The sequence below is a fragment of the Trachypithecus francoisi genome, unplaced genomic scaffold, assembly GCF_009764315.1.
Source record: "Trachypithecus francoisi isolate TF-2019V2 unplaced genomic scaffold, Tfra_2.0 Lachesis_group3, whole genome shotgun sequence".
Taxonomy (NCBI): Eukaryota; Metazoa; Chordata; class Mammalia; order Primates; family Cercopithecidae; genus Trachypithecus; species Trachypithecus francoisi.
Window position 1 is genome coordinate 124,608,997 of NW_022681468.1, and position 26,551 is coordinate 124,635,547.

The following is a 26,551-nucleotide window of genomic DNA, read 5'->3' on the forward strand; positions in this document are numbered from 1 at the left end:
GGGCGACAGAGCGAGATTATGTCTAAAAAAAAAAAAAATCTATCTATCTATCTATCTATCTATCTATCTATCTATCTATCAATCTATCATTCTATCCCCACCGTGCACTGTGGAGACAATCCTCTTACCTAAAGCTCTCTCCCATCTGTCAAATATTTTTGTCATAATTTGTTAATTTTAACCATTCTGAAAAGTAGTATATCATAATGTATTTCTCAAAATGCAGTATATCTCAAAAAGTAGTATATCATAGTATATCATATTACACTTCCCTAATAGCTAATGCTGTTAACATCTTTTCATGTGCTTATTTGCCATCTGTATATCCTCTTCAGTGAAATATCTATTCATGTCTTTTGCCCATTTTTTTTTTTTTACCTTGAGTTTTGAGAGCTCTTTATATACTCTACACATTAGCCTTTATAAGACATGTGATTTGCAAATCTTCTATCTTGGTCCGTAGCTTGTTTCTTCATCCTCTTAACAGATCCTTTGCGGAGCAAAATTTTTAAATTTTGATGAGGTCCAATTAATCAAATTTTTGCTCCTATGGATCATGTTTTTGGTGTCAAGTCTAAGAACTCTTTGGCCTAACCCTAGATCCAAAAATTTTCCTCCTTATATTTTTTCTAAAAGCTTTATGGTTTTACATTTAAGTCTGTGATCCATTTGGAGTTAATTTTGTATAAGATGTGAGGTTTTAGTTGAGGCTCATTTTTTTGCCTGTGGATGTACAGTTGCTTCAGTACCATTTTTTGAAAAGGCTATCAATCTTTCCTCCACTGAATTGCTTTTGCATCTTCAATAAAAATCAGTTGGACATATTTTCTTTTTTTTTTTTTTTTTTGAGATGGAGTCTTGCTCTGTCACCTAGGCTGGAGTGCAGTGACGTGATCTCGGCTCACTGAAGCTCTGCCTCCCGGGTTCATGCCATTCTCCTGCCTCAGCCTCCCGAGTAGCTGGGACTACAGGCACCCGCCACCATGCCTTTACTTTCTGGCACTACAAGATGCTCCAGACTCACCCTATGTTAGTATTCCCTGCCCTAGTCCTAGACTTAGCCATTTTCCCAAAGAATCCTGGTTCCTTGTAGTAGAGAATTTGCACCCTGCTTTGTTCACATTACTATATCTTTAAGGTCTTTCCATACAAGTACATTTTTTGAAAACTCCTCATTCTATTTATTTTTATTTTTATTTATTTATTTTTATTTATTTATTTTTTGAGACGGAGTCTTACTCTGTCACCCAGGCTGGAGTACAGTGGCACAATCTCGGCTCACTGCAACCTCTGCTTCCCGGGTTCAAGTAATTCTTCTGCCTCAGCCTCCTGAGTAGCTGGGACTACAGGTGTGCGCCACCACGCCCGGCTAATTTTTTGCATTTAGTAGAGATGGGGTTTCACTATGTTGGCCAGGCTGGTCTCGAACTCATGACCTCATGATCCTCCTGCCTCGGCCTCCCAAAGTGCTGGGATTACAGGCGTGAGCCACCTCGCTGCCCGGCAGTCCTCGTATTTTTTTTATAGTTACACAGTATTCCATTGCAGGGATGGGCCATAATTTATTACATTGTCTCCTAAACATGGGTTTCAATCTTTTGCTATTACAAATGATACTGCAGCAAAAACTTGTACATATTATCATTCCATACATGTGGAAGTATGTCTGTAGAATAAATCCTAGATTTGTTGAGTCAAAGGGCACATGTGTTTGTATGTTTTATACATATTGATAAATTGCCCTCTGAACAGATTGTACCAATTTCTACCCCTTCCAGTAATACATGAAGGTGCCTATTTCCCTACAGCTTTGTCAACCCACTTGGCAAAACTTTTGGATTTTTGCCAACCTAATGAGTGAAGAATTGTATCTCCATGTAGTATTAATTTGCATTTCTCTTTTTTTTTTTTTTTTGAGACGAAGTCTCGCTGTGTCGCCCAGGCTGGAGTGCAGTGGCCGGATCTCGGCTCACTGCAAGCTCTGCCTCCGGGTTTACGCCATTCTCCTGCCTCAGCCGCCCGAGTAGCTGGGACTACAGGCGCCCGCCACCTCGCCCGGCGAGTTTTTTTGTATTTTTTAGTAGAGACGGGGTTTCACCATGTTAGCCAGGATGGTCTCGATCTCCTGACCTCGTAATCCGCCCGCCTCGGCCCCTCCCAAGTGCTGGGATTACAGGCGTGAGCCACCTCGCTGCCCGGCAGTCCTCATATTTTTTTTATAGTTACACAGTATTCCATTGCAGGGATGGGCCATAATTTATTACATTGTCTCCTAAACATGGGTTTCAATCTTTTGCTATTACAAATGATACTGCAGCAAAAACCTTGTACATATTATCATTCCATACATGTGGAAGTATGTCTGTAGAATAAATTCCTAGATTTGTTGAGTCAAAGGGCACATGTGTTTGTATGTTTTATACATATTGATAAATTGCCCTCTGAACAGATTGTACCAATTTCTACCCCTTCCAGTAATACATGAAGGTGCCTATTTCCCTACAGCTTTGTCAACCCACTTGGCAAAACTTTTGGATTTTTGCCAACCTAATGAGTGAAGAATTGTATCTCCATGTAGTATTAATTTGCATTTCTCTTTTTTTTTTTTTTTTTGAGACGAAGTCTCGCTGTGTCGCCCAGGCTGGAGTGCAGTGGCCGGATCTCGGCTCACTGCAAGCTCTGCCTCCCGGGTTTACGCCATTCTCCTGCCTCAGCCGCCCGAGTAGCTGGGACTACAGGCGCCCGCCACCTCGCCCGGCGAGTTTTTTTGTATTTTTTAGTAGAGACGGGGTTTCACCATGTTAGCCAGGATGGTCTCGATCTCCTGACCTCGTAATCCGCCCGCCTCGGCCCCTCCCAAAGTGCTGGGATTACAGGCATGAGCCACCGCGCCCGGCCTGCATTTCTCTTAGGAATCCTCTGTGTTTCCTTTTCTACCAAATTTCTCTTCATAACCTTTGGCCATTTTTCTCTTGTGTTGTTTGTTTTTTAACTTTGTAATGATTTGTGGGACTTTTTTTTTTAATTTTAATTTTTTTTAGAGATAAGGTCTCACTCTGTTACCCAGGGTGGAGTGCAGTGGTGTGATCACAACTCACTGCAGCCTCAACCTCCTCGGCTCAAGTGATCCTTAAACTTCAGCCCCCAGAGGATCTGGGACTATAAGAAGGTATCCACCACCACACCCGGCTGATTTTTAAATGTTTTGTAGATATGGGGTCTTACTATGCTGCCCAGGCTGGTCTCGAACTCCTGGACTCAAGCAATCCTCCCACCTCAGCCTTCCAAAGTGTTGGGATTACAGGTGTGAGCCCCTACACCTGGCAACACCTTCACTTGTTATGAATGTGTCTTTTGACAGTGTTACTACCAGCAAGTTACTTTTGGTATTAAAAACAACGCAAATACAACAAATAAAAGTGACACAATTAAATAAATAAATAGGCAGCGAAAACAGCTGAAATGAAAAGGAAAACAACATACTCAATGCGGGTGACAGGAAAACTTCATAGTTTGACCACTGGGCTGGCATCAGGATTCTGGTGTCTTGATGGGCAGAAACAAGTAAGCATTTAGCCTGAATTCTTTCTAGCTGGAGGTGATACTCTTTACATGGGAAACACTGGGAGGGCATTAAAAAAAAGTGCTTGCTTTACTAGGGCTTTGGAGTCAAGGATGCCTTTCTTCTCTATATTCCAATGAATTGCATAATACTGTTTCTATAATAAGTTTAAATATAGTACTTGTTTTAGTTATAAGAAATGACCCCTTTCTGATATAAACCATAGATGTTTCCTTGTTATATAATAGGAATAATAATAGTACTTATAGGTAAGGAAACGGGCCCAAAAAGGTCAAAGTAGCTTGCCCAAGGTTATTCAGTTTGTAGTGCCAGCATACAAAGCCAGGTCTAACACCAAAGCCTGTTTTTTTTTTTTTTTTTTTTGAGACGGAGTCTCGCTCTGTCGCCCAGGCTGGAGTGCAGTGGCCGGATCTCAGCTCACTGCAAGCTCCGCCTCCCAGGTTTACGCCATTCTCCTGCCTCAGCCTCCCGAGTAGCTGGGACTACAGGCGCCCGCCACCTCGCCCGGCTAGCTTTTTTTTGTATTTTTTTTTTTTAGTAGAGACGGGGTTTCACCGTGTTAGCCAGGATGGTCTCGATCTCCTGACCTCGTGATCCGCCCGTCTCGGCCTCCCAAAGTGCTGGGATTACAGGCTTGAGCCACGGCACCCGGCCAGCCTGTTGTTTTTAAATTTTAATTATTTAATTCAGCTTGATAGTTATTGTCAACTTGCCTTCTAGAAAGGTAGTTACCATTTGAAACTCCCACTACTTTTTCTTTTTTTTTTGAGACAGTCTCACTCTGTTGCCCAGGCTGGAGTACAGTGGAGCGATCTCAGCTCACTGCAACTTCTGCCTCCCAGGTTCAAGTGATTCTCGCGCCTCAGCCTCCCAAGTAGCTGGGATTACAGGGATATATCACTATGCCTGACTAATTTTCTTTCTTTTCTTTCTTTCTTTTCTTTCCTTTCTTTCCTTTTCCTTTCTTTCCTTTCTTTTCTTTCTTTCTTTCTTTCTTTCTTTCTTTCTTTCTTTCTTTCTTTCTTTCTTTCTTTCTTTCTTTCTTTTCTTCTCTCTTTCTCTTTCTCTCTCTCTCTCTTTCTTTCTTTCTTTTTTTTTTTTTTGAGGCAGAGTCGTGCTCTGTTGCCCAGGCTGGAGTGCAGTAGCGCAATCTCGGCTCACTGCAAGCTCTGCTTCCTGGGTTTATGCCATTCTCCTGCCTTAGCCTCCCAAGTAGCTGGGACTACTGGCGCCCACCACCACACCCGGCTAATTTTTTATATTTTTAGTAGAGACGGGGTTTCACCGTGTTAGCCAGGATGGTCTTGATCTCCTGACTTCGTGACCACCCGCCTCGGCCTCCCAAACTGCTGGGATTACAGGCATGAGCCATCACACCTGGCCTTTTGTTTGTTGTTTGTGTTTTTTTTTTTTTTTTTTAAGACGGAGTCTCACTCTGTCGCCCAGGCTGGAGTGCAGTGGTGTGATCTCGGCTCACTGCAAGCTCTGCCTCCTGGGTTCAAGTGATTCTCCTGCCTCAGCCTCCCGAGTAGCTGGGACTACAGGTGCCTGCCACCACGCCTGGCTAATTTTTTTGTATTTTTAGTAGAAACAGGGTTTCACTGTGTTAGCCAGGATGGTCTTGATCTACTTACCTCATGATCCGCCAGCCTTGGCCTCCAAAAGTGCTGGGATTACAGGTGTGAGCCACCACACCCAGCCACACCTGGCTAATTTTCTATATTTTTTGTAGAGATGGGGTTTCGCCATGTTGTCCAGGCTGGTCTCGAACTCCCAGCCTCAAGCAATCTGCTCACCTTGGCCTCCCAAAGTGCTGGGATTACAGGCTCACGCCACCATGCCCAGCCAATTTTTTTTTTTTTTTGAGACGGAGTCTTGCTCTGCCACCCAGGCTGGAGTGCAGTGGCCGGATCTCAGCTCACTGCAAGCTCCGCCTCCCAGGTTTACGCCATTCTCCTGCCTCAGCCTCCCGAGTAGCTGGAGGCCGAGACGGGCGGATCACGAGGTCAGGAGATCAAGACCATCCTGGCTAATACGGTGAAACCCTGTCTCTACTTAAAAATACAATTTTTTTTTTTTTTTTGAGACAGAGTCTCACTCTGTCGCCGGGGCTGGAGTGCGGTGGCCAGATCTCAGCTCACTGCAAGCTTCGCCTCCCGGGTTCATGCCATTCTCCTGCCTCAGCCTCCCGAGTAGCTGGGACTACAGGCGCCCGCCACCTCGCCCGGCTAGTTTTTTGTATTTTTTAGTAGAGACGGGGTTTCACAACGTTAGCCAGGATGGTCTCGATCTCCTGACCTCGTGATCCGCCCGTCTCGGCCTCCCAAAGTGCTGGGATTACAGGCTTGAGCCACCGCGCCTGGCCTTTTTTTTTTTTTTAAGACAGAATCTCACTCTGTTGCCCAGGCTGGAGTGCAGTGGTGTGATCATGGCCCACTGTGGCCTCAACCTCCTGGGCTCAAGCAGTCCTCTTGCCTCAGCCTCCCGAGTAGCTAGGACTACATGTGTACACCACCACGACCAGCCTGTTTTTCAAAAAAAATTTTGTAGAGATGGGATCTCCCTAGATTACCCAGGCTGGTCTTGAAGTCCTGAGCTCAAGCAATACTCTAGCCTCAGCCTCCCATAGTGCTGGGATTACAGGTGTGAAGCACTGCACTCCCAAAGTCTGTGTTTTAACCAACAGATTATATGGTTCCTGTGTGTGGACCAAATGTATAACAGGAAAAAGATTAACAAGTAAGTGAACAGATAGGCAACATAAAAGATTAATAGTAAAACCCAATGCCTAGGTTTGGCACAGTGACTCATGCCTGTAATCCCAGCACTTTGGGAGGCTGAGGCAGGAGAATCACTTGAGTCAGGAGTTCATGACCAGCCTGGCCAACATGGTGAAACCCCATGTATTTTTCTACCAAAAATACAAAAAAAATTAGCCAGGCATGGTGGTGTGTGCCTCTAGTTCCAGCTGCTATTCAGGAGGCTGAGGCAGGAGAATTGCTTGAACCTGGGAGGCAGAGGCTGCAGCGAGCCGAGATTGCACCACTGCACTCCAGCCAGGGCAACAGAGCAAGACTCCGTTAAAAAAAAAAAAAAAGCCCCAATGCATAAATGAGCAGAGAACAGGAGCTGATAGTTCAGTTCAGAGGAATTGCAAGCTTGGTTTCTAATCCTGTTACAGCTACAACAGTATTTCACTCTCCTAAGTGCTGCCGGCTCCCCTACTCCTGGTCTGCACCCCAACCCCAAGGGTCCGATGTTCCCATTTCTCCTTGTGCTTCATTAGTGTGCTCATGGAAGGCTTTGCAATGGAGACCCCCTTCAACCCTCACACCCACGCTTACATGATCAGCCACGTTGGTGCAGCCTCCTGCGTGGATGAGGACCCGAGACACATCCTCCGAGCCACTGAGAGCTGCATAGTGAAGGCAGCTCAGGTTTTTCTGGAAGGAAACAGGCATCAGTGCAATATCACAAGGACTCCTCCTACTGAGGTTTGCAAAGCTCTTAGATTCATTTTTCCATCTGAGTGTCACAACACCACTGGGAGTATTATCCCCATTAAACTGAGGCTGGAAAAATCAATGACTTTCCCAGGCCTGGTGACCAGTAAAAGGAACTCACTATGGTCTCAGTCTTTTCCTCACCTTCTATCACAAATGCAAGAATGTAGACCAAAGCCTGCCCAAGTCTATGGCTGCAGTCGATTGACTCTAAGGAGGTGGTTTTCTTTTTTTTTCCTGAGACAGAGTCTCACTCTGTCACCCAGGCTGGAATACAGTGGCACAATCTCGGCTCACTGCAACCTCTGCTTCCCGGGTTCAAGTGATTCTTCTGCCTCAGCCTCCTGAGTAGCTGGGATTACAGGCATCCGCCACCATGCCCAGCTAATTTTTGTATTTTTAGTGAAGACGGGGTTTCACCATGTTAGCCAGGCTGGTCTTGAACTCCTGATCTTGTGATTCACCGGTCTCGGCCTCCCAGAGTGCTGGGATTACAGGCGTGAGCCACCATGCCTGGCCAGGAGGTGGTTTTTAAAGAGGAAGACAAGTAAGATTTGCCAACACAGAGCAAATTCCACCCAGCATGCACTGCCCAACACAAGCTGGTCTTGGCGCATCCAAACAGGATCCTGGCAGGGCCAGAATGGAGGCTTGGTCTCGTGGGCCTCAAAGTGCTCTCTTTCAGTCAGAGCCCAGCCCAGCCCAATGATTACCTTGCACAAGGCACACACCAGACAGGCCCCACTAGGGTGACCCACTGTCTCAGTTTGCCCAGGATTGAGGAGTTCTTGAGATGTGGGACTTTCCACTTTAAAATTAGGACAGTATGGGGCAAACCAGGACTAGCTAGCCACCCTGCTAAAGTCCCAACTGAGTGAGTACCTGGGGTGTGTGGGATTCAGTCCATCTCCCAGTGGGAAATGCAGTCACCATGGGCTTGGCACCTCCTCCGAGATCCTACAGCATGACATTCTGGGAGGGGTGGGAGTGTTGAAATGGAATGTGGCCTCTGCCAGAAACCACAAGCTGAGGCTGAAGCCCGAGTCCTGGCATGATGAGCAGCTCCAGCCCCCCACCCAATGGCTACCCAGCTGGGTGCAACCTTCCCAGTCTCTCTCTCTTTTTTTTTTTTTTCTTGAGACAGGGTCTCACTCTGTCGCCCAGGTTGGAGTACAGTGGTGCAATCATAGCTCACTGCAGCCTCAAACTCCCAGGCTCAAGCAATCTTCCAGCTTTGGCCTCCCAGAGTGCTGCGTTACAAGCATCAGTCACCTTGCCCAGCCTTTTTTTTTTCAAAGCCACTCAAATTAAGCAGTGGGGAAATAAATATTTTTTAGCATAACATTTTAATTCTCTGTTTTTGAACTGCCTGTGTATTTTTGCTATTATTTATGTTGTATTATTTATTATTAATATTTTTGCTATACTATTGACATTTAGAACAAAGCAAGAATTCCAGAACCTGAAGCCATTCAACCAGACAAAAAGGTTATTTGTCACTGATACAAAAATAAAAAGCAAAGCAAAAACACCAACTCACTACCTAAAGAAAGGTCACAACCCCGCTTTCCAGGTCATAGAGGAGAATTTCTACTGGCAGAATTGATGAGTACAATGGGGAGAAAGAGAAGAGGTTCATCCAGGGCCACACCCCAAGCCCCAGCTCTGTCAGGGGAAAGCTTCGTCAGTGGGTGGGAGCTCTGGAGTCAGGGGAACAGGCTTTTGAGACTCAACTTTGCCTCGTACTAGCTTGTGACCCTGCGAAAGTGCCCTCAAAGCTCCAGTTTTCTCATCTGCAAAATGGGTGGAATTTTTCTGAGGTAACAGTTATGAAGGGGCTTTGTGAACTATCAAGAGCTCAACAAACAGAAGACACTAACAGGGCCAGGTGCAATGGCTCCCGCCTATAATCCCAGCACTTTGGAAGGCTGAGGTGGGTGGATCACTTGAGGTCAGGAGTTCAAGACCAGCCTGGCCAACATGGTGAAACCCCGTCTCTACCAAAAAAATACAAAAATTAGCCAGGCGTGGTGGTACACACCTGTAGTCCCAGCTACTTGGGAGGCTGAGGCAGGAAAACTGCTTGAACCCAGGAGGCGGAGGTTGTAGTGAGCCACGATCGCATCATTGCACTCCAGCCTGGGCGACAGAGTAAGACCCATCTCAAAAGAAAAACCAAAAAACACTAACAGGTGTTGAGGTGTTGGGCGCTATTATGTCCTGGGCACTGTGTTAGATATTTAATCCTCACAATAATGTAAAAAAGTAAATGTCATCCCACTTTATAATTGGGAAACAAGGCTCAGAGAGGTTAAGTAACTTGCTCCGGGTCACAGGGCTCAGCAGTGGAGAACCCAAGATCAGAACCTGGCCTGCTGCCTCGAAGCCTCTATTCACTCAGGGTTCAGGAATCATTGTGGCCATCACTGCCGACACGGCTATGGCTCAGCAGACAAGAGCAGACCGCAGTCTTGGGAGGACCTGGCTACCTGGGTGAGGGCATTCACGGTGCTCCCAGCCCTGAGGAGGAGCCGCACACAGTCAGGGTGGGTCCCTCCAGCAGCCGCATGCAGGGCAGTCAGACCTTCCTGCAACACACAAGGAGAGCAATGAGGATGGTGGGGAGGCCCACCCAAGTGACCCCCAATCCCACCGTGAGAGGACGCCCCATGTGCCTTGGCCCCAGGGACCCTTGGGCTCTGCACTGCCCTGCCCCTGGGAAAAATGAGCTTTCTTGTTTGTGATCCCATGAGCCCCACCCCTGAAGTCCTCACTTTGTGGAGCACACACATGGCATAGTCACTCCTGGCTCCGTATCTCTGCTCACGTTCTGCCCCTCCCCCTCTGTCTGTTTCCTCCTACTCCAGCAAGCCCTCCCTCACCATCCTGTCCATGGCGACGTCTCCCTTCTTTGAACACACACTCTGTGTCTCACTTATTTGGTGATCCATCATGCCAAGTGCTACCATTAAGCCTGGAGTTCAGTGCTGCTGCTTGTCTTTCCCTGGTGGGCTCTCAGTTTGAGATCATGCCCTCAGCCTCCTGGCTTTAGACTGCACCATGGATTGGTGGGGGTTCCTCAAAGGCAGACAGCAAGCAAGTGTCATGCATCTCACCATCCTCCAGGTGGTGACTCACCGCATTCTGCTCCTCCAGGTCCAGCCCAATGTCCACAAGTCGCTGCACCACAGCCATATGGCCCTGACCAGCAGCCAGATGAAGGGCTGTGTTCCCCTCCTGCAGGAAAAAGGGCTCCTGAGATGCCAGCAGACCAGAGCCCCAGAACCACAGACCTGTGATGAGCTGCGGCCATGCACACTGGGTCAGTGCCACCCTGCTCCTGACAACTGTGCCAAAAACTACAACCAGGGGCAGATTGCAGGGCCAAACCCTGGTCTTTCTTTCCTTATACTTCAAGGCAGGCACACTGCTTAAAAATTAAAACCAATTCTACTTTCCACGTGCCCATCTGAAGCCAGTCCCTCCTCGGGTCCCCCAAATCCATCTCCTCTCACTGCTCAAGGCCCCAGCAACTCTCCCCTGAGCTCAGGCTGTTCCAGGCAGCTGCTTGGTTCCGTCACCTGCCTCCCTCAAGTCTCTGCGTGAGATGTTAGTTTCTCATTGAGTAGCATGGCCTGCGTGGGCCACACTCTGAAACTGCAAACCCCACCTCTGTCGTCCTCAGCCTATTTTCCTGCCCTGCTTTTCCTCTCCCCACTGCACAGATCGCCTTGCCAACACACTCTGTCAGTGGCTGTGTGCTTAGTGTATCGTCTGACTCTTTTTTTCTTTATTATTTTACTTTAAGTTCTGGGATAATGTGCAGAATGTGCAGATTTGTTACATGGGTAAATGTGTGCCATGGTGGTTTGCTGCACCTGTCAACCCGTCACCTCGATATTAAGCCCCACATGCATTAGCTATGTATCCTGCTGCTCTTCCTCCCCTCGCCCCCACAAACCAGGCCCCGGTGTGTGTTGTCCCCCTCCCTGTGTCCATGTGGTTCTCATTGTTCAGCCCCTACTTATGAGTGAGAACATGCAGTGTTTGGTTTTCTGCTCCTGTGATAGTTTGCTGAGAATGATGGTTTCCAGCTTCATCCATGTCCCTGCAAAGGACATGATCTCATTCCTTTTTATGGCTCCATAGTATTCCATGGTGTACATGTGCCACATTTTCTTTATCCAGTCTATCACTGATGGGCATTTGGATTGGTTCCATGTGTCTGACCCTTGTTGCTGGAACATAAGCACCACAGGGGCATCTATTTTGTCTTCTGAAGTTTCCTTAAGTGCTTAGAATAGGGCCTGGGGCACATGGCCAACACTCAGTAGATGTTTGTTCAATGAGTCAATGATATAAGAGGGTCTTCAGGGGATCATGTGGAGAGCCTGACATGTGTCCCTGGAACTTGAAGGCCAGAGGACTGGTAGTTGCTTTGCACTTGGAAAGTCTAAAGGTGACAGTGACATAGCCAAGAGAAGCAGCTGCACTGGGCAGGGCAGAGGGTGCAACGTACTTTGTATTAGAAGTGGCCCCTGCTGAGGTCTGCCTGCTTGGGGTTGTCCTTTAAAGGGATCTCCCTGCCGGGCATGGTGCCTCACACCTGTAATCCCAGCACTTTGGGAGGCTGAGGTGGGCAGAGAGCTTGAGCCCAGGAATTCCAGTCTGGGCAATATAGTGAGACTCCATCTCTATAAAAAATACAAAAATTAGCCAGATGTGGTGGTGCATGCCTGTAGTGCCAGATACTGGAGAGACTGAGGCAGGAGGATTGCTTGAGCATGGGAAGTTGAGGCTGCAATGAGCTATGACTATGCCACTACACTCCAGCCTGGGCAACAGAGTAAGATATTGTCTCAAAAAAAAAAAAAAAAAAAAAAGAATTCAGCTAAAAATAATAAATTTTTTAAGTAATTTTAAAAAGCCCTCAACAGCTTTGTTTTTCTCTCCTTGCCAGCTTCTCTACAGCCTGTAGCCTATCGGCTGGCTGCTGCAAGCCAGGACAAGCAGTGAGAAATGCAGTCACAGTGTGAAATCTCTGTGTTCAGAGACACGCAGGAAGTAGGTGAACCATGAAAGGCCAACATATGCCCCCAGTTAACAGGGTGTAGAGGCAATGGTGGGGCTTTCTTCTTCCTTCTGGGTTATAAATATCCATGTTCTGGCATTTGAAGCTGCAGGTGGCACACATGGATGGCTGACAGGTGCTCACACTTTCCTGGGCAGGGCAGGGGGCTCAGAGGCAGGAGAGCTGGGCAGAAGGCAGCCTTGGCGTGGGCCCGGGGTCCTCTCCCCTCCACGTGGGGACGTCCAGCATCTCCGCCTCTGTGAGGCCTTGACAGCAACACCTCACCCTTCCAAGTGGAGTCAGTCGCTCTCTCTGGGCTCTCAAAGCCTCCCTAGCATTCTAGAGCACATGTGGAGCGACCTGTGTTGTCATTGACTCTGAGGTCTATCCCCTTAGCAGGCATTGAAAAACTTACCATGGCCGGGCGCGGTGGCTCACGCCTGTAATCCCAGCACTTTGGGAGGCTGAGGCGGGCGGATCACAAGGTCAGGAGATCGAGACCACGGTGAAACCCCGTCTCTACTAAAAATACAAAAAATTAGCCGGGCGCGGTGGCGGGTGCCTGTAGTCCCAGCTACTCGGGAGGTGGAGGCAGGAGAATGGCCTGAACCCGGGAGGCGGAGCTTGCAGTGAGCCGAGATCGCGCCACTGCACTCCAGCCTGGGCGACAGAGCGAGACTCCCTCTCAAAAAAAAAAAAGAAAAAAAAGAAAAACTTACTATGCCCTCTCCCCAGATGAAACTGAAAATGAAAACACTCCTATTCTGAAAACACAAAACTTAACAGGGGTATGCAATTTTAAAAGCTTCTTTGCAGAATTTATGATTGCAAGATTCTGGAGAAGTTCATCAAAGCTGTATTTTCTCTTTCTCTGTTCTTGATGCTCATGCTCTCCTGGGGCCCTGAGGTGTGATCATTTTGCCTCTTGGGTTAGCCAGTCCTGGCAGGTGCTGCCCTCCCCATTCTCTGTATGCCCAGTTCCTGGCCCAGTGTCTTGCTCAACCACCTGCTCAGCCCAAAAGGATGAGTGTGGATGGACTCAGTGCAGAACCCAAGGGGGTCCAACCCTGGAGGCAGCCTGGTAAGGGGAGGAGCACAGCTTTATGCATTAGGATGCTGCTTCCAAATCCAGCTCTACCTGTGTCTCGCTGTGTGACCTTGGCTAAGGCATCTCCCTCTCTGGGCGTCAGTTTCCACAGCTGTAAAACGAGAAGGCTGAATTCAGATGCCTTCCAGTTACAAGACCCGGCAGTGGATTTGTGTGTGAGCTCGCTATCACTTCGGTATACACAGAACTCCCTCTATCCTGGCCAAGCACATTAACCAGAAGATTAATAATGGAGTTCATCTATTTGTTGGAGGCATCATTTAGAGTTTGCTGTAACAGGCCGGGCATGGTGGCTCACGCCTGTAATCCCAGCACTTTGGGAGGCCAAGGTGGGCGGGTCATGAGGTCAGGAGATCAAGACCATCCTGGCCAACACGGTGAAACCCCATCTCTACTGAAAATACAAAAAAATTAGCCGGACATGGTGGCGGACGCCTATAGTCCCAGCTACTAGGGAGGCTGAGGTAGGAGAATGGCGTGAACCCGGGAGGCGGAAGTTGCAGTGAGCCGAGATTCACCACTGCACTCTAGCCTGGGCGACAGAGTGAGACTCCATCTCAAAAAAAAAAAAAAAAAAAGAATTTGCTGTAACATGTTTTCCCTAATGATTCGCAAGGGTCCAATGATAAGAGTCATTTATAGGGTAGACCCTCCAGTCCCCATCACTTGCCCCTTCTCAGATTGGTGAAATCCTGCTCATAAGCCCTGAATGATATGCTCCCTCCTCTATGCTCCCATCCTATTCCTGCCATAACCATAGCAGAGCAGTTGTGTGGCTACCACCCCCTAACACTTCCCCACGTCTGCCAACAGCAGACAACCCCAGTAGATTACAACCCTACTGAATGCACTCCAGGCAGCACTACCAACCACCCAGATCTGCCACCCTGGCCAGCCACGTCAGATCAGAAATCCTTACTATGACTGTGGCACTGAGTTCCTTGAGTAAGAAACGGTGTCTTGGGCATCTTTTTGCCACCAACCTGTAGCATAGGGCTGGCCCATAACGCATGCTAGTGAAGGGCCTGCTGGATGGACACTAAATACGCTCTCGTCTTTGGGCCACATGGCCCTCCAGCACAATGGGAGTCAGACGTGGACACAGGTGAGGAGCCAGAGCCTGGAAGCTGGCAAGTTTTGCACCCTGGTCAGGATCCCAGAGCCTCACGGACACAGTACCTTGTCTTTGACACTGTGGTCACAGCCAGAGCCCACGAGGAAATCCAGAGCATCCAGCTGCCCGTGCTCAGCTGCCCTGTGAAACGCCGTCCTCCCCAGCTGGCCAGGAGGAGAAGTGGTGTGAGCCCTCCTCACTCTGTCAGTGGGCATACCTGCCTCTGCCCACCTGGCCTCTGTTCCCCAACCACTCTGGCTTTGCAGTGGCCTCTCCTGCCCCAGACACTGTCCTCTCCCCTTGCCTCCCCCGACCCTGCCTGGAAAGCCCAGACCCAACTTCCCAACAAGAGCCACTTGCTGGGGTCCCTCCCTGGCTGAAGTCCTTAGGTGGCTCCTTGCTGCCTAATGAATAAATAGATTCTTGAGGATGGGAGTTAAGATCTCCAGAGGGACTTCCAACCACCCATCGGAACTTCCCTCCTAAGATTCCAGTCCCTCAGAACTCACACTAGAGCCCTTTCCTGTCCCTAAAGCTCCCACAAGCCTCGCTCTTCCATTTGGTGCCCCTTCCAACCCCTGATTTCCAATCTTACCCACAAATCCAGTTTATTTACCAAATGCCACCTCCTCCAGGAAGCAGAAGCAATGGCTTGCTTTTCTAACCCACCTAGTCCTTGATCAGGGCCTCTCTGTGGCAACTGACTGTGTTCTGCTTGTATTTTGCTCGTTTGTGCCCCAACACCTCTTCCCAACCAGCGGCTCCCCAGGCCAGGTGTAATACGCCCACAGATCAAAGGATGCACCCAAGGAATGTGGTAAGCTCAGTGGGCAAGAGTGGCCCCAGGAGCCCCCCGTCCAATGGGAATGATGAGTAGCCCTGAGGCACTCTCACCTTGTCTACGTGGTCCAGGGCCATATCCTCCAGGTCCTCCATTATGAACGCCAGCACAGGCACGTGGCCTTTTTGGGCTGCGCAGTGCAGTAAGGTCAGGCCATCCTGGAAACAAGTGCAGGAAGGTCCCTGCAGTCTGCGAAAGGAGGCCCTTTTCACATGCTGCCAGTCTCCCAAACAGCAAGTGTTTGGGACCCAGAACACAGCCTCCCCATGGACACAACACTGTAAATGATGAATGGACCCCAGGGATAACCCACTCTGCTGCCCACTCAGCCTCAGAGGGGTTGGCAGGAGTCAGGATGCCAAAGTTCAAATCCCAGCTCAGCACCCCTCAGCTCCAGAGTCTTGGGCCAGTTACCTCCACCTCTTTGAGCCTCCATTTTCACATAGGACAAACTAGCATCATAATCCCTGACCACCTCAGTGGGTGGTTGAGAGGACTGGACCTACAGGAAAAGTATTTTATCAACTAAAAATTAATTCAAACATGTATGATGAGGTTGTATAGCACTAGTAGCCTCCAGAATAATTAAGAAGGTTCTAAGCATCTGCCTTCCTTGATACAGCTGCTATTGAAGATGCAGGTGACCAAGTGACCAGTGTATGTCACTAGGAAGTGACCTCCTCACCTTCTAGGGCAGATTAAGAGCAGATGTGGTCTGCAGGGAGTAGAGGGAAGTGGCCTGGGTTGAGGGTGGACAGGAAGAAGGTCTCTGGGGCCTAGAAGCAAAAGGAGGGAGGCTTGCAAATACTATGTTTATGCCCCAGGGCTTCTACTTCTGCCTTGCATTAAGGTCAGATTATTTGAAGTCCTGTTTGCAACCATCAGTGAGTCATAAAAATCAGTGGAACAGTGTTTTACATCTTGACAGTGGTCAAATCTCAGTGAGTATAAACTTGCAATGTGTGTATTTCTTTTTTTTTTTTTTTTTTTTTGAGTCAGAGTCTCGCCCTCTCTCCCAGGTTAGAGTGCAGTGGCACAATCTTGGTTCACTGCCTCCTGGGTTCAAGCAATTCTCCTGCCTCAGCCTCCTGAGGAGCTGGGATTACAGGCACCCTCCAGCACGCCCGGCTAATTTTTTGTATTTTTAGTAGATATGGGGTTTCGCCATGTTGCCTAGGCTGGTTTCGAACTCCTGAACTCAGGCAATCCGCCCACTTCGGCCTCCCAAAGTGTTGGGATTACAGGCGTGAGCCACCATGCCCGGCCCAGTGTGTGTATTTCATGTTGGTATCACGGACCCCTGGATATGAAGGGATGAGAAGGGCACTTCCCTCTTGTGTTCTTCCCAAATTCCATAGCCCTGGACTGATGATTTTCATAAGAAAAACATGAGACAAACCCAAATTGAAGGGCATTCCACAAAATACTTGACTACTACTCTCCAAAAGGGTTAAGGTCATGGAAAACAAGGAAAAACTAAGAAATCATCACAAGATTCGAAGAGACTAAGAAGACAAAATGACTAAAGCATTGTAGAATATTAATGGAAAAACTGCTGAAATCGTATTATAGTCTATAGCTTAGTAAAACTGTAACTATCACCAGCAGAGCTACGTAAACAGCAGGGAAAGGAGAAAGCTTCAGGGCAGAAGCAGGACTGGGCCTATGGCATCTACAGGTGGGATGAATCCCTTTGGGGAAGACTTTGAACGAGAGATTGAAAGGAATAGTGGGGTCTATCATTTGCAAAGCTGGCTGCATCTATTCCCCCTGCCCTTGGAAGCACACCCCAGGATCGTGCCACTCTTCTCACTGAGAATCTACACTGGTCCTGTGACGGGCTTTTGAATGCAATGGAGGTGATACCACGTGGCTTTCCAGCCTTAGCCTCTAGAGCCCTTGCCAGTTCTGCTCTGGATCTTTTGCTGCCCTGAGGCAGACACGTAAGGAAGTCTATGCTGGACTCCCTAAGGATCAGTGGCCACCTGGAGAAACTAGCCGCACCATCCCAGACGTTCCAACCCTTCCTGCAGAGGCTCCAGACATGTGAGTGAGACCCTCCAGGGCCAGCCAGCCCCCAGCCCACCCACCTGCTGACTGCAGCCTTGTAGGTGATCCCAGGCAAAGCCACAGGAACTGCCTGCCAACCACAGAATTGTGGAAAATAATATATCGTTACTTTCAGATTCATTACTTTTAAATTTTAGAGTGATTTGTTGCCAAAAACAGAAAATGAATATAGAGGGGATCTGCTTAACTAGAAGAGTCCATGACTCAGAACCTCACCCTCCATATACACCCAAGACCCTGCCTTCCTCATTCTAGAACATGGAGGCTCATTCACAACTCTGTTTACAGTATACTACATCAAGACAACACTGGATTCCCCAGGGCCACTGAGCCCTTCCAAGGCCAAGCCAGGCCAGGCCAGCAAGACCAGACAGCAGAACCCTGAGCTTGAACTTGGGTGTATTCACAGGGTACCCTCCTGCTGGCCCCTCCCTCCCACACTCCGGCTCAGATCTTGTGACCCACCACATAGGGACATGGTTCTCTGGGATGGATTTTCCAACCCAAATGCTTTCAGGCACTCCCACCACTGCCAACAGGATCCTAACAATGGCATGAGACACACCTCTTACGTGCCACGACCCTTTTACATCTGGTGAAGCCTATAGACCCCTTCTCAGAATAACATTTACTTAAATGCAAAAAAAAAATTATACAGGAAAAAAATTTAATCAAATAAACAGGCTTACAATGGCGTATTCATTTTCTATTGCTGCTATAACAAATTACCATAGCTTCAAGGCGTAAAACAGCACAAATTTATTATTTTACAATACTGAAGGTCAGAAGTCTAAATTGGGTTGGCAATGCTGTGTTTCTTCTGGAAGCTCTAAGGGAAAACCCATTTCCTGTCCTTTTCCAGCTTCTAGAAGCTGACCAAATTCCTTGGCTAGTGGCTCGCATCGCTCCACCCCTGCCTCCTTCATCACACCTCACACACATCACATCACACCCAACAAATTCCTATTGGCGTGTTAGTTTCCGGGGGTTCAGAGGTTCTAGGAATTAGGATATGGACATCTTTGAAGTGACATTATTCTGCCTACCATAAAAGGAAACCAATTATATTGAAATTAAGTTATCAAAATATTACAAACCAAGTTTTCAATCTAGTAACATATGTGCTTCCTTACTGACCTGTTAAACAACAAGATCTACTGGAGGGTCTAACCACTGCCATAATTTCAATGTAATGATAAATGTAAGGAGTATTTTAAGATAACTGCAAAAACTTTCATGTGATACGAAAACAGCTACATTTGCTATTAGTGACAAAGTCACAAGTACTAATATTACCTACATTCATCGTTGAAAAAAATGCTAATTAGTCGGGCGTGGTGGCACGTGCCTATAGTCCCAGCTACTCTAGAGGCTGAGGCAGGAGAATTGCTTGAACCCAGGAGACGGAGGTTGCAATGAGCTGAGATCGCACCACTGCACTCCAGCTTGGGTGACCGAGCAAGACTCCATCTCAAAAAAAAAAAAAGAAAGAAAGAAAAAAATGCTAAATTTTCAAGAAGTTAGCCAAAATAAATACGCACTTTTTTCCAATCCAAGTTCATAGGTCCTCTGAATTTTCTCCAAGAACCCATGTGAGAACTCCTGGTTGAGGGATTTGGCCCAGAAATGTTTGCATTTTCCTATGGGCGACTTGACACCCTAAAAGGTGAGCCACCAGCGGAGGGATTCCAGGCACTCTCACTTGCTGAGGCCCTGCTCCCTCAAACCACGGTGCAGGCTGATAGAGTAACTCACCCACCATACCACACTTGGTAAATGATGCTTTGCTCCTTTCACCCCACCACACTGAGCACAAGGGGTACGGGGCCTGGCAGGAGGGTGGAGGAGACCTCACCTCCTTCTCATTTAATTTTCCTAACTACCGTCTGAGGGAGTTACTTTGATTTCTCTCCTACAAACACGGAGGCCAGCCAGAGGGCTGGGGACTGTCCCAGCTCACCGAATAGGACAGAGAGGTGGGGGAGATCAGAAGAAAGAGGGACAGGCAAAGGCAGGTGGGGGACTGGAGGGGCAAGCGGAGGTGGGGGGCAGAGGTTGGGGGAGACCTTTGCATCCAGGGCCAGGGGAGCTGAGGGGACAGAGGGCTACCAGCTGAGGCCTTACCTTGCTCTTACAGTGGATCTTGGCCCCCGAGTTTACCAGGATCTGGAGGATTCGTAAGTGGCCGAACCAGGCAGACAGGAGAAGCGCGTTCATCCCAAACTGGGGGAGAGGACATAGAGGAGGTGAGAAGAATGTGGGAAGGCGTGGCCGTGCCAGCCAGGCCCTGTGCCTTATGATTAAACCAAACAACCAGAAGGAACTATAAGTGCCACTCAGTGCAGGGAGCTCCAAGCTTTAGAAATTTAAATACCAAGATTTTTTGGTTTTTAAATAGAGGCTGATGTACTGTTGCAAACTTTTTAAATTTATTTTTTGCTAAATGAAACTTAAAAATAAAACAGCTGCTGGCCAGGCTCGGTGGCTCATGCCTGTTATCCCGGCACTTTGGGAGGCTAAGACAGGAGGATCACATGAGGTCAGGAGTTCAAGACCAGCCTGGCCAACATGGTGGAACCCCGTCTCTAGCAAAAATACAAAAATTAGCCGGGCATGGTGGTGGGCACTTGTAATCTCAGCTACTTGGGAGGTTGAGGCAGGAGAATCACTTGAACCCAGGAGGTGGAGGTTGCAGTGAGCTGAGATCCGCCACTGCATTCTAGCCTGAGCGTCAGAGTGAGACTTCGTCTCAAAACAAACAAACAAACAAAAAGGCTGCCATTTACTCTCATCATCATTTCATAAAGAAAGACCATTTTAGAAGAAAAAATTTGTAAGGAACCAATCTTAGAATATATTCTTGGCAAATAAAGTTTCATAACTGGGCATGGTGGTTCACGCCTGTAATCCCAACACTGTGAGATGAGGATCACTTGAGCCCAGGAGTTTGAAACCAGACTGGGCAAAATAGGGGGACCCCCATCTCTACAGACATTTTTTAAAAATAAGCCAGGCGTGGAGGCACACTCCTGTGGTCCCAGCTACTTGGGAGGCTGAGGTGGGAGGATCACTTGAGCCCAGCAGATAGAGGCTGCAATGAGCTGTGATCACACCACTGCACTCCAGCCTTGGTGACAGAGCGAAACCCTGTCTCAAAAACCAACAAACAAAGACAAAAAACAAATGTAGCTTCATGAAAAATATATTGTCCCTGTTTTCTGATTTGCTATGACTGGTGAAGACCTTATCCTGGACCGGTGTTTAAGAATGGACTGTTTAAATCTCCCATAGAGGCTGGGCATGGTGGCTCATGCCTGTAACCTTAACATTTTGGGAGGGACCAAGGTGGGAGGATCGCTTGAGCCAGGAGTTCAAGACCAGCCTGGGCAACATAGTGAGACCTGTCTCTACAAAAAAATTAATTAGCTGGGCATGGTGGTGCATGCCTGTAGTCCCAGCTACCTGAGAGACTGAGGTAAGAGGATCATTTGAACCCAGGAGGCAAAGGTTACGGTGAGCCAAAATTGCACCGCTGCACTCCAGCCTGGGTGACGGAGTGAGAGCCTGTCTCAAAAAAAAAAAAAAAAAATCCCACAGAATATCTTCAAAGCAGATAGCTTAAGTCTGCAGCACCACACACCTCACGAGACATCCTTGCACAGTCAAACACTGGCTTCTCTTAGAAATGCCTCCTCCAGGCAGAGCTTGGAGGGCGACAGAGCAAGACTCCGTCTCAAAAAAAAAAAAAAAAAAAAAATGAAAAAAGAAAAGGAAGAAATGCCTCCTCGAGCTCTGTTGAAATCTGCATTCCTGCAATTTCCATCTCATCAACTCTCTGGAGCAACTGAAAATATGTCTGTGGCTCCACTCAGGGCAGCCCCGGGCCTGTTTGCAGGGTGCTCTTCCTCCACATCTGCACCGTGCTCCAGGGTCCCCAGAGCCCCTTCAGTGATCTCCACTGCAGTAGGGTTCTGCACTTCCCCCACCTCCCTGGAGTCTTTTCTTCTCTGTGAAGAGCAACCCCAGGCCTCCAAACTCAGCTCTGGGGATACATCAAGAGCCAGCCAGATCCTGGGAATAGTTTTTTGCAGTGCCTTCTTGGGTGTGGCTCCACCAGGAGCCTTTGTGAGGGGTACCAAGAAAAGGGGTCTTAGCGGCTGGCACCAGAATTCCTCTTAGGGAGGGAACTGTGTTTGGGTAAAAGCCTTGACAAAGGGTTGAGGCAAAAGATGAAACTCAGAGGGAACTCACTAATCAGCAGGCTCCCGAACATCCAAAGAGAGTTGCTCTGCTCTGCTTTAGAAACAGGCGGGAATTTGGAGGCAGGAAGGGGGCGGTGCAGACAAGGACAGCACTGGAGAGAGGGAGGGGAGCAGAGGCTGGGCCTAAGGCAAGGAAAGAACCAAGGGCCTTTAAAGAACAGAATGTCAAAGAGGGGGTTTTAGGATTTTTACATTGCTTTTGTGTGTGATATAGGTCCCCTCTATATCCCAGTTTGGAAAGCCATCCCACACTACAAGCCTTCTGTGAATGGAGTCCCAGGGAGAGGCACCATGTTTGGGATGACGCCAGGGTGGAATCAAAGGACTATTTGCAAAATTTCAAGAGGATGCCAAAAGTTGACCAAAAGTAAGAGACAGTAGGGACCACAAGCATTTAAATTCTTCCTCCTGAAATCCTAGGGAAGGTGTTGGACCCAGCAAAGAGCCTCAAATGAGGGTCTATCATCCAAGATTGGGGCACATTTTTTAAAATTAAAAAAAAAAAAAAAATGAGGGTTTACATCTGGCCTTAACTAGAGCTGAAGAGGCCAGGAGACCCAGCACTGGCTCAGAGCTCAGCGCCTGGTAGAATATCAGCAACTGTGGGCTGGCTGCAGGAGGGAGGAAAAAGAACAAGCACCAGCAGAGTCCAGAGGAAGAAGTCCACAGGCGCTCAGGAATAAAAAGGGTAAAGGCTCAGGACTGGGGGAGCGAGAGCCATGGGAGCCAGAGCCTCCTGACAGTGGGGACCCCCTGGATATGTCACAGTCCTAAACCAGCTTTCCCCACATACATAGTTCCTAGGAACTATCCAGGCCAGAGTCCTGTGGCATATCACTAGAGATCTTCCTCCAGCAACAGGATTTCCTTTCTCCAGTATCTCCTGAACCACATTACTACAGCAGGCAAGTCCACCATGCTGTCTTATTTTTCAAAATGTTACGTATTGCCATTTGCAAAAGAAACAGAGAGGTTTTTGTTTGTTTGTTTGTTTGTGACGGAGTCTTACTCTGTCACCCAGGTTGGAGTGCAGTGCTGTAATCTAGGTTTACGGCAACCTCCGTCTCCCAGGTTCAAGCGATTCTCCTGCCTCAGCCTCACCAGTAGCTGGCATCACAGGCGTGAACTACCATACCTGGCTAATTTTTGTACTTTTAGTAGAGACAGGGTTTCACCATGTTGGCCAGGCTGGTCTCGAACTTCTGATCTCAGGTGATGCTCCCGCCTCGGCCTCCCAAAGTGCTGGGATTACTGGTGTGAGCCACCGCGCCCAGCCAACAGGGAGGATTTCTAAAAGGGCCCCCTCTTACTGTTCTCCCTCATAGCTTCTTTTTTCACTAAACCTCCGAAGGAAGAAGTAACAGCATAGTGGTGATAGTGGGGGTCTTTGTGAGTAGAGAGAGTTGATGCAAGAGGCTCTAGTGTTTCACCAGGGAGCTCAGACGAAGGATCCTAGACGTTCTGCTCCTAAAGGCATCCCTAAATGAGGCCTAAGCAGGTACAGGGAAGAGACAGGATTGGGGAATGGGGAGGTAAGGGTTGCTGCCTCACTTCAACCCCAACTAGTAACCAACCCCCACACAGCGCGGCCTGGGAGCAGAGAGAAGCCGGAACAAAGAAAATTGTTTTCATGGACAACTAAGTCGCTGCAGGGAAGTTTATGGTTTTATTTTTTATTTTAAAATTTTTACCTATTTATTTATTTAGACACCAGTTTATAAGACTGGCTAATTTTTGTATTTTTTGGTAGAGACGGAGTTTCGCCATGTTGCCCAGGCTCGTCTCAAACTCCTGGGCTCAAGTGATCTACCCACTTGGCCTCCCAAAGTACCGAGATTACAGGCGTGAGCCATTGTGCCCAGGCACTTTTTAAAATTTAAATGTAGACAAAGCCATAAGTGTATCCCTTTCAAATGTCATTATTAGATTCAGCCTTTTCCCCAAACCTGTAGAGATAATTTTACAGACCCCGTTACTCATCAGTGCTCTCTCTCAGCAACACACTGCCTGCCAATTGTTTAACTAAGACTGTTAGTCTTTATCCAAGACTTTGAAGTGTTAGCCAGGGCAGAGCCCTGTGGCATATCATGAGAGACCTTCCTCCTGGTGCTTTTGCTAATCAGGCCTCTATCAATCCACCCAATTATCTGTTCTACAGCCCTCTCCCTGTTCACATGCTTTCATGAGGGACTGAAAAGGCTCTCTGAGAACTGAAAGACCCTTGAAAGTGGAGAGCTCTTCATTACTGTATAGGAGGAACATGGAACCAGTGCAGTGCCCCTGGCACCTGAAGCCTTTGACTCCCTGCCACTCTGCACCTGAATGTCTGCATATTAGCAGCAATCTCAGCAACCGGCTCATAGACCCAGAGAGATCTCCAGTGCCCCCCACCACCCTGAGACAGACAGACAGACAGACACGCACACACAGACGTGCCTCTGTGAGGGCCCCTACCGCATCCTCCTCGTCCACAGCAGCCTCGTGCTCCAGAAGCAGACGCACAGCCTGCTCATGCCCTGCACCTGCAGCCCAGTGCAGGGCCACCCTGCCCACCTGCCCGGAGGGAGATGACACTTGTCAGGTGCTGCTGCCACCTGGCTGCCTGGACCACCTCCCACACCCTCCCCCAGGACAGCTGGTCTGCAGGCTGGAAGGGTCTTTGCTGGCTCTGGTCCCCAGCTGGCTGGGCACCCAGCCCCATTCTGCCGCATGCTCCTCTCCTGCATGGCAACCAAAGCCAACATAGTAAAATGACTGGACCCATCTGTCCCCATCTGTCCCCATCTAAAATTCTTCAGTTTCCCATGGCTCTCAGAATAAACTCCTAACCCTGGAGATGATGAGGCGCTGCATGGTCTGGCGTTGCCCACCCCTGCTTCTCAGAAATGCCAAGCAACTTCCCACCTCTAGGCCTTTTCCTGCTGTTGCCCCTGCTGGAAAGCCCATGTGGCCAAGGATTACCCTCCAAGTCCCTGAGAGGCACTGGAGTCCCTGGGTTCTGTCCCCTTCCTTCTCTCAGAATGGGGCTGAAGGGGCCTGATGTACCACCTCATTCTCAGACCACCCTGGCAGTTCAAAATGCCATCCAAGCAGGCCTGGGGGAAGTTGGCCTGTGGCCCCTGTGCCCACTTCTCCCCTCTGTAGTTTTCAGCTTATGAGGGGACAATGAAAGGAAGCACTGGTTTTCTGCGTGGTCTCAGGCAAGCCACATCCCCTCTCTGGAGCCCAGCTGCTCCTTCCTTCCTCAGAGTTTCTGCCCATACTGTTCTCTCTGCCTAGAATACTGTCCTTCACCTAGCTCCTCAAAAATGCCACGGCCGGGAGGGTGAGGCGGCCCACGCCTGTAATCCCAGCACTTTGGGAGGCTGTGGTGGGAGGATAGCTTGAGTCCAGGAGTTTGAGACCAGCCTGGGCAACATAGCAAGACCCCATCTCTAGAAAAAATACAAAATTAGCCTGGCATGGTGGTGCGTGCCTGTAGTCTCAGCTACTCAGGAGGCTGAGGTGGGAGGATCAACTGAGCCCAGGAAGGTCAAGGCTGCAGGGAGCTGTGATTGTTCCACTGCCCTCCAGCCTGGGTGATGTGAGGTCCTGTCTCAAAGAAAATATTTAAAAAGCCACCTCCTTGGGAGGCTTTTCCCGACCCTCCTGCACACGCTGTTATGACAACTTATCACAGAGAGAATGAATTGTTTGTGGGATGCTTTGTGTAATCTCTGTCCTCTTTTGCCCATCTCCCAGCTTCTGGCTGCTGACCTTTGAGCCTAGCCCTCCTGGCTCTAACTTCTCAGATGGGTCCCAGAAGTTAAGAGTTTGACTTCTGGAATTGCCAAGCCTGGCTTGGAATCCTGACCCTGACCTTGGGTGGGGGTCCAACCACTCTAAGCCTTAGATTCCTTAGATTCCTCGAGACAACGCAGGCCATGAGGACAGAGCCTGAGCCTCCCTCCAAGTTAACACATGCAAATGCACCTGCCTCTAGCTCAGATGAACTGTTCCCCCTGTGTACTGGCATTATCATGATACTATCCCAGGTGCCCCGATTCAGAGAAGCCCATTACGCACGTGGTTTCTGGCCCTGGTGTTAACCCTCCTCCCAATCAGCTCCTGCATCCTGCTGACGTTGTTCTGGCGGGCGGCCTCATGGAGCTGCCTCTCCAGAGGAAGCACTATGGGGACAAAATGGGGTGCAGGATGAGGGGGAGGATCCCCCACACTGCAGACAGCAGAGGTAAACAGCCTGTTCCCACTCCTGGACATTGCTGGGGCAGGGGTCTTTCAGCTAGGAATGGGGGCAGAGTAGCACAGCCCTCCTCCCTCTCAAGGTCAGGGTCCTCCCCAGACAGGCTGCTCTTCTTCATTAACTCATCCCACAGCCACGCAACCAGGACGTGGTGAAACCCCGAAGACGGAAGAGCAGGGCAAAGCCATTTGCAGCAGCCTAAATGTGTGCCCCATTATCCAAGTTTCACATACCCTCCCAAGAGCTGCTCTTGGGGAAGGAAATGAAATTAACTCCCTCTGGAGTCAGTAACCACCTTTTCAGTCTAGTGTAGAAAACAGCCAGGATTTACTGAGCCACCTATTTCGTGCCAGTGCCGGGTGAGGCCAGAAGCACGTTTACCCTACTTCTGTACCTTCCATCTCCTTGCTCCTCCACCCCTTATTCCAATCCCTCTGTTGCCCAGACTGAAGTGCAGTGGCATGATCTTGTCTCACTGCAACCTCCGCCTCCCAGGTTCAAGCGATTCTCCCACCTCAGCCTCCTCAGTAGCTGAGATTACAAGTGTGTGCTACCACACCTGGTTAATTTTTGTATATTTGGTAGAGACAGGGTTTCACCAGGTTGGCCAGGCTGGTCCCCAACTCCTGACCTCAAGTGATCCGCCTGCCTCGGCCTCCCAAAGTGCTGGGATTACGGGTGTGAGCCACAGCACCCAGCCTCTTCCAACCCCTCTTGCCCATATCCTAACCAGCTTTCACCTGCCCATGCTGAGGC

At 48.9% G+C, this 26,551-nt stretch overlaps 1 protein-coding gene across 3 annotated transcripts in view; it reads right to left on the reverse strand.

Annotated features, from left to right (window-relative positions):
- The window catches only part of ANKDD1A (ankyrin repeat and death domain containing 1A), a 42,594-nt gene that overhangs the window by 12,642 nt on the left and 3,401 nt on the right, over positions 1-26,551 (reverse strand). For 2 of the 3 annotated variants that reach the window (XM_033189767.1, XM_033189766.1), the window contains exons 2-9: positions 25,618-25,721; positions 24,007-24,105; positions 19,415-19,513; positions 15,274-15,378; positions 14,445-14,543; positions 10,225-10,323; positions 9,576-9,674; positions 6,928-7,026 (exon numbers count right to left, since the gene is read on the reverse strand). In XM_033189767.1, the coding sequence (XP_033045658.1) occupies positions 6,928-7,026; positions 9,576-9,674; positions 10,225-10,323; positions 14,445-14,543; positions 15,274-15,378; positions 19,415-19,513; positions 24,007-24,105; positions 25,618-25,721 (803 nt within the window). The remainder of the gene's footprint in view (positions 1-6,927; positions 7,027-9,575; positions 9,675-10,224; positions 10,324-14,444; positions 14,544-15,273; positions 15,379-19,414; positions 19,514-24,006; positions 24,106-25,617; positions 25,722-26,551) is intronic. The other variant, XM_033189768.1, reaches the window with a different exon arrangement.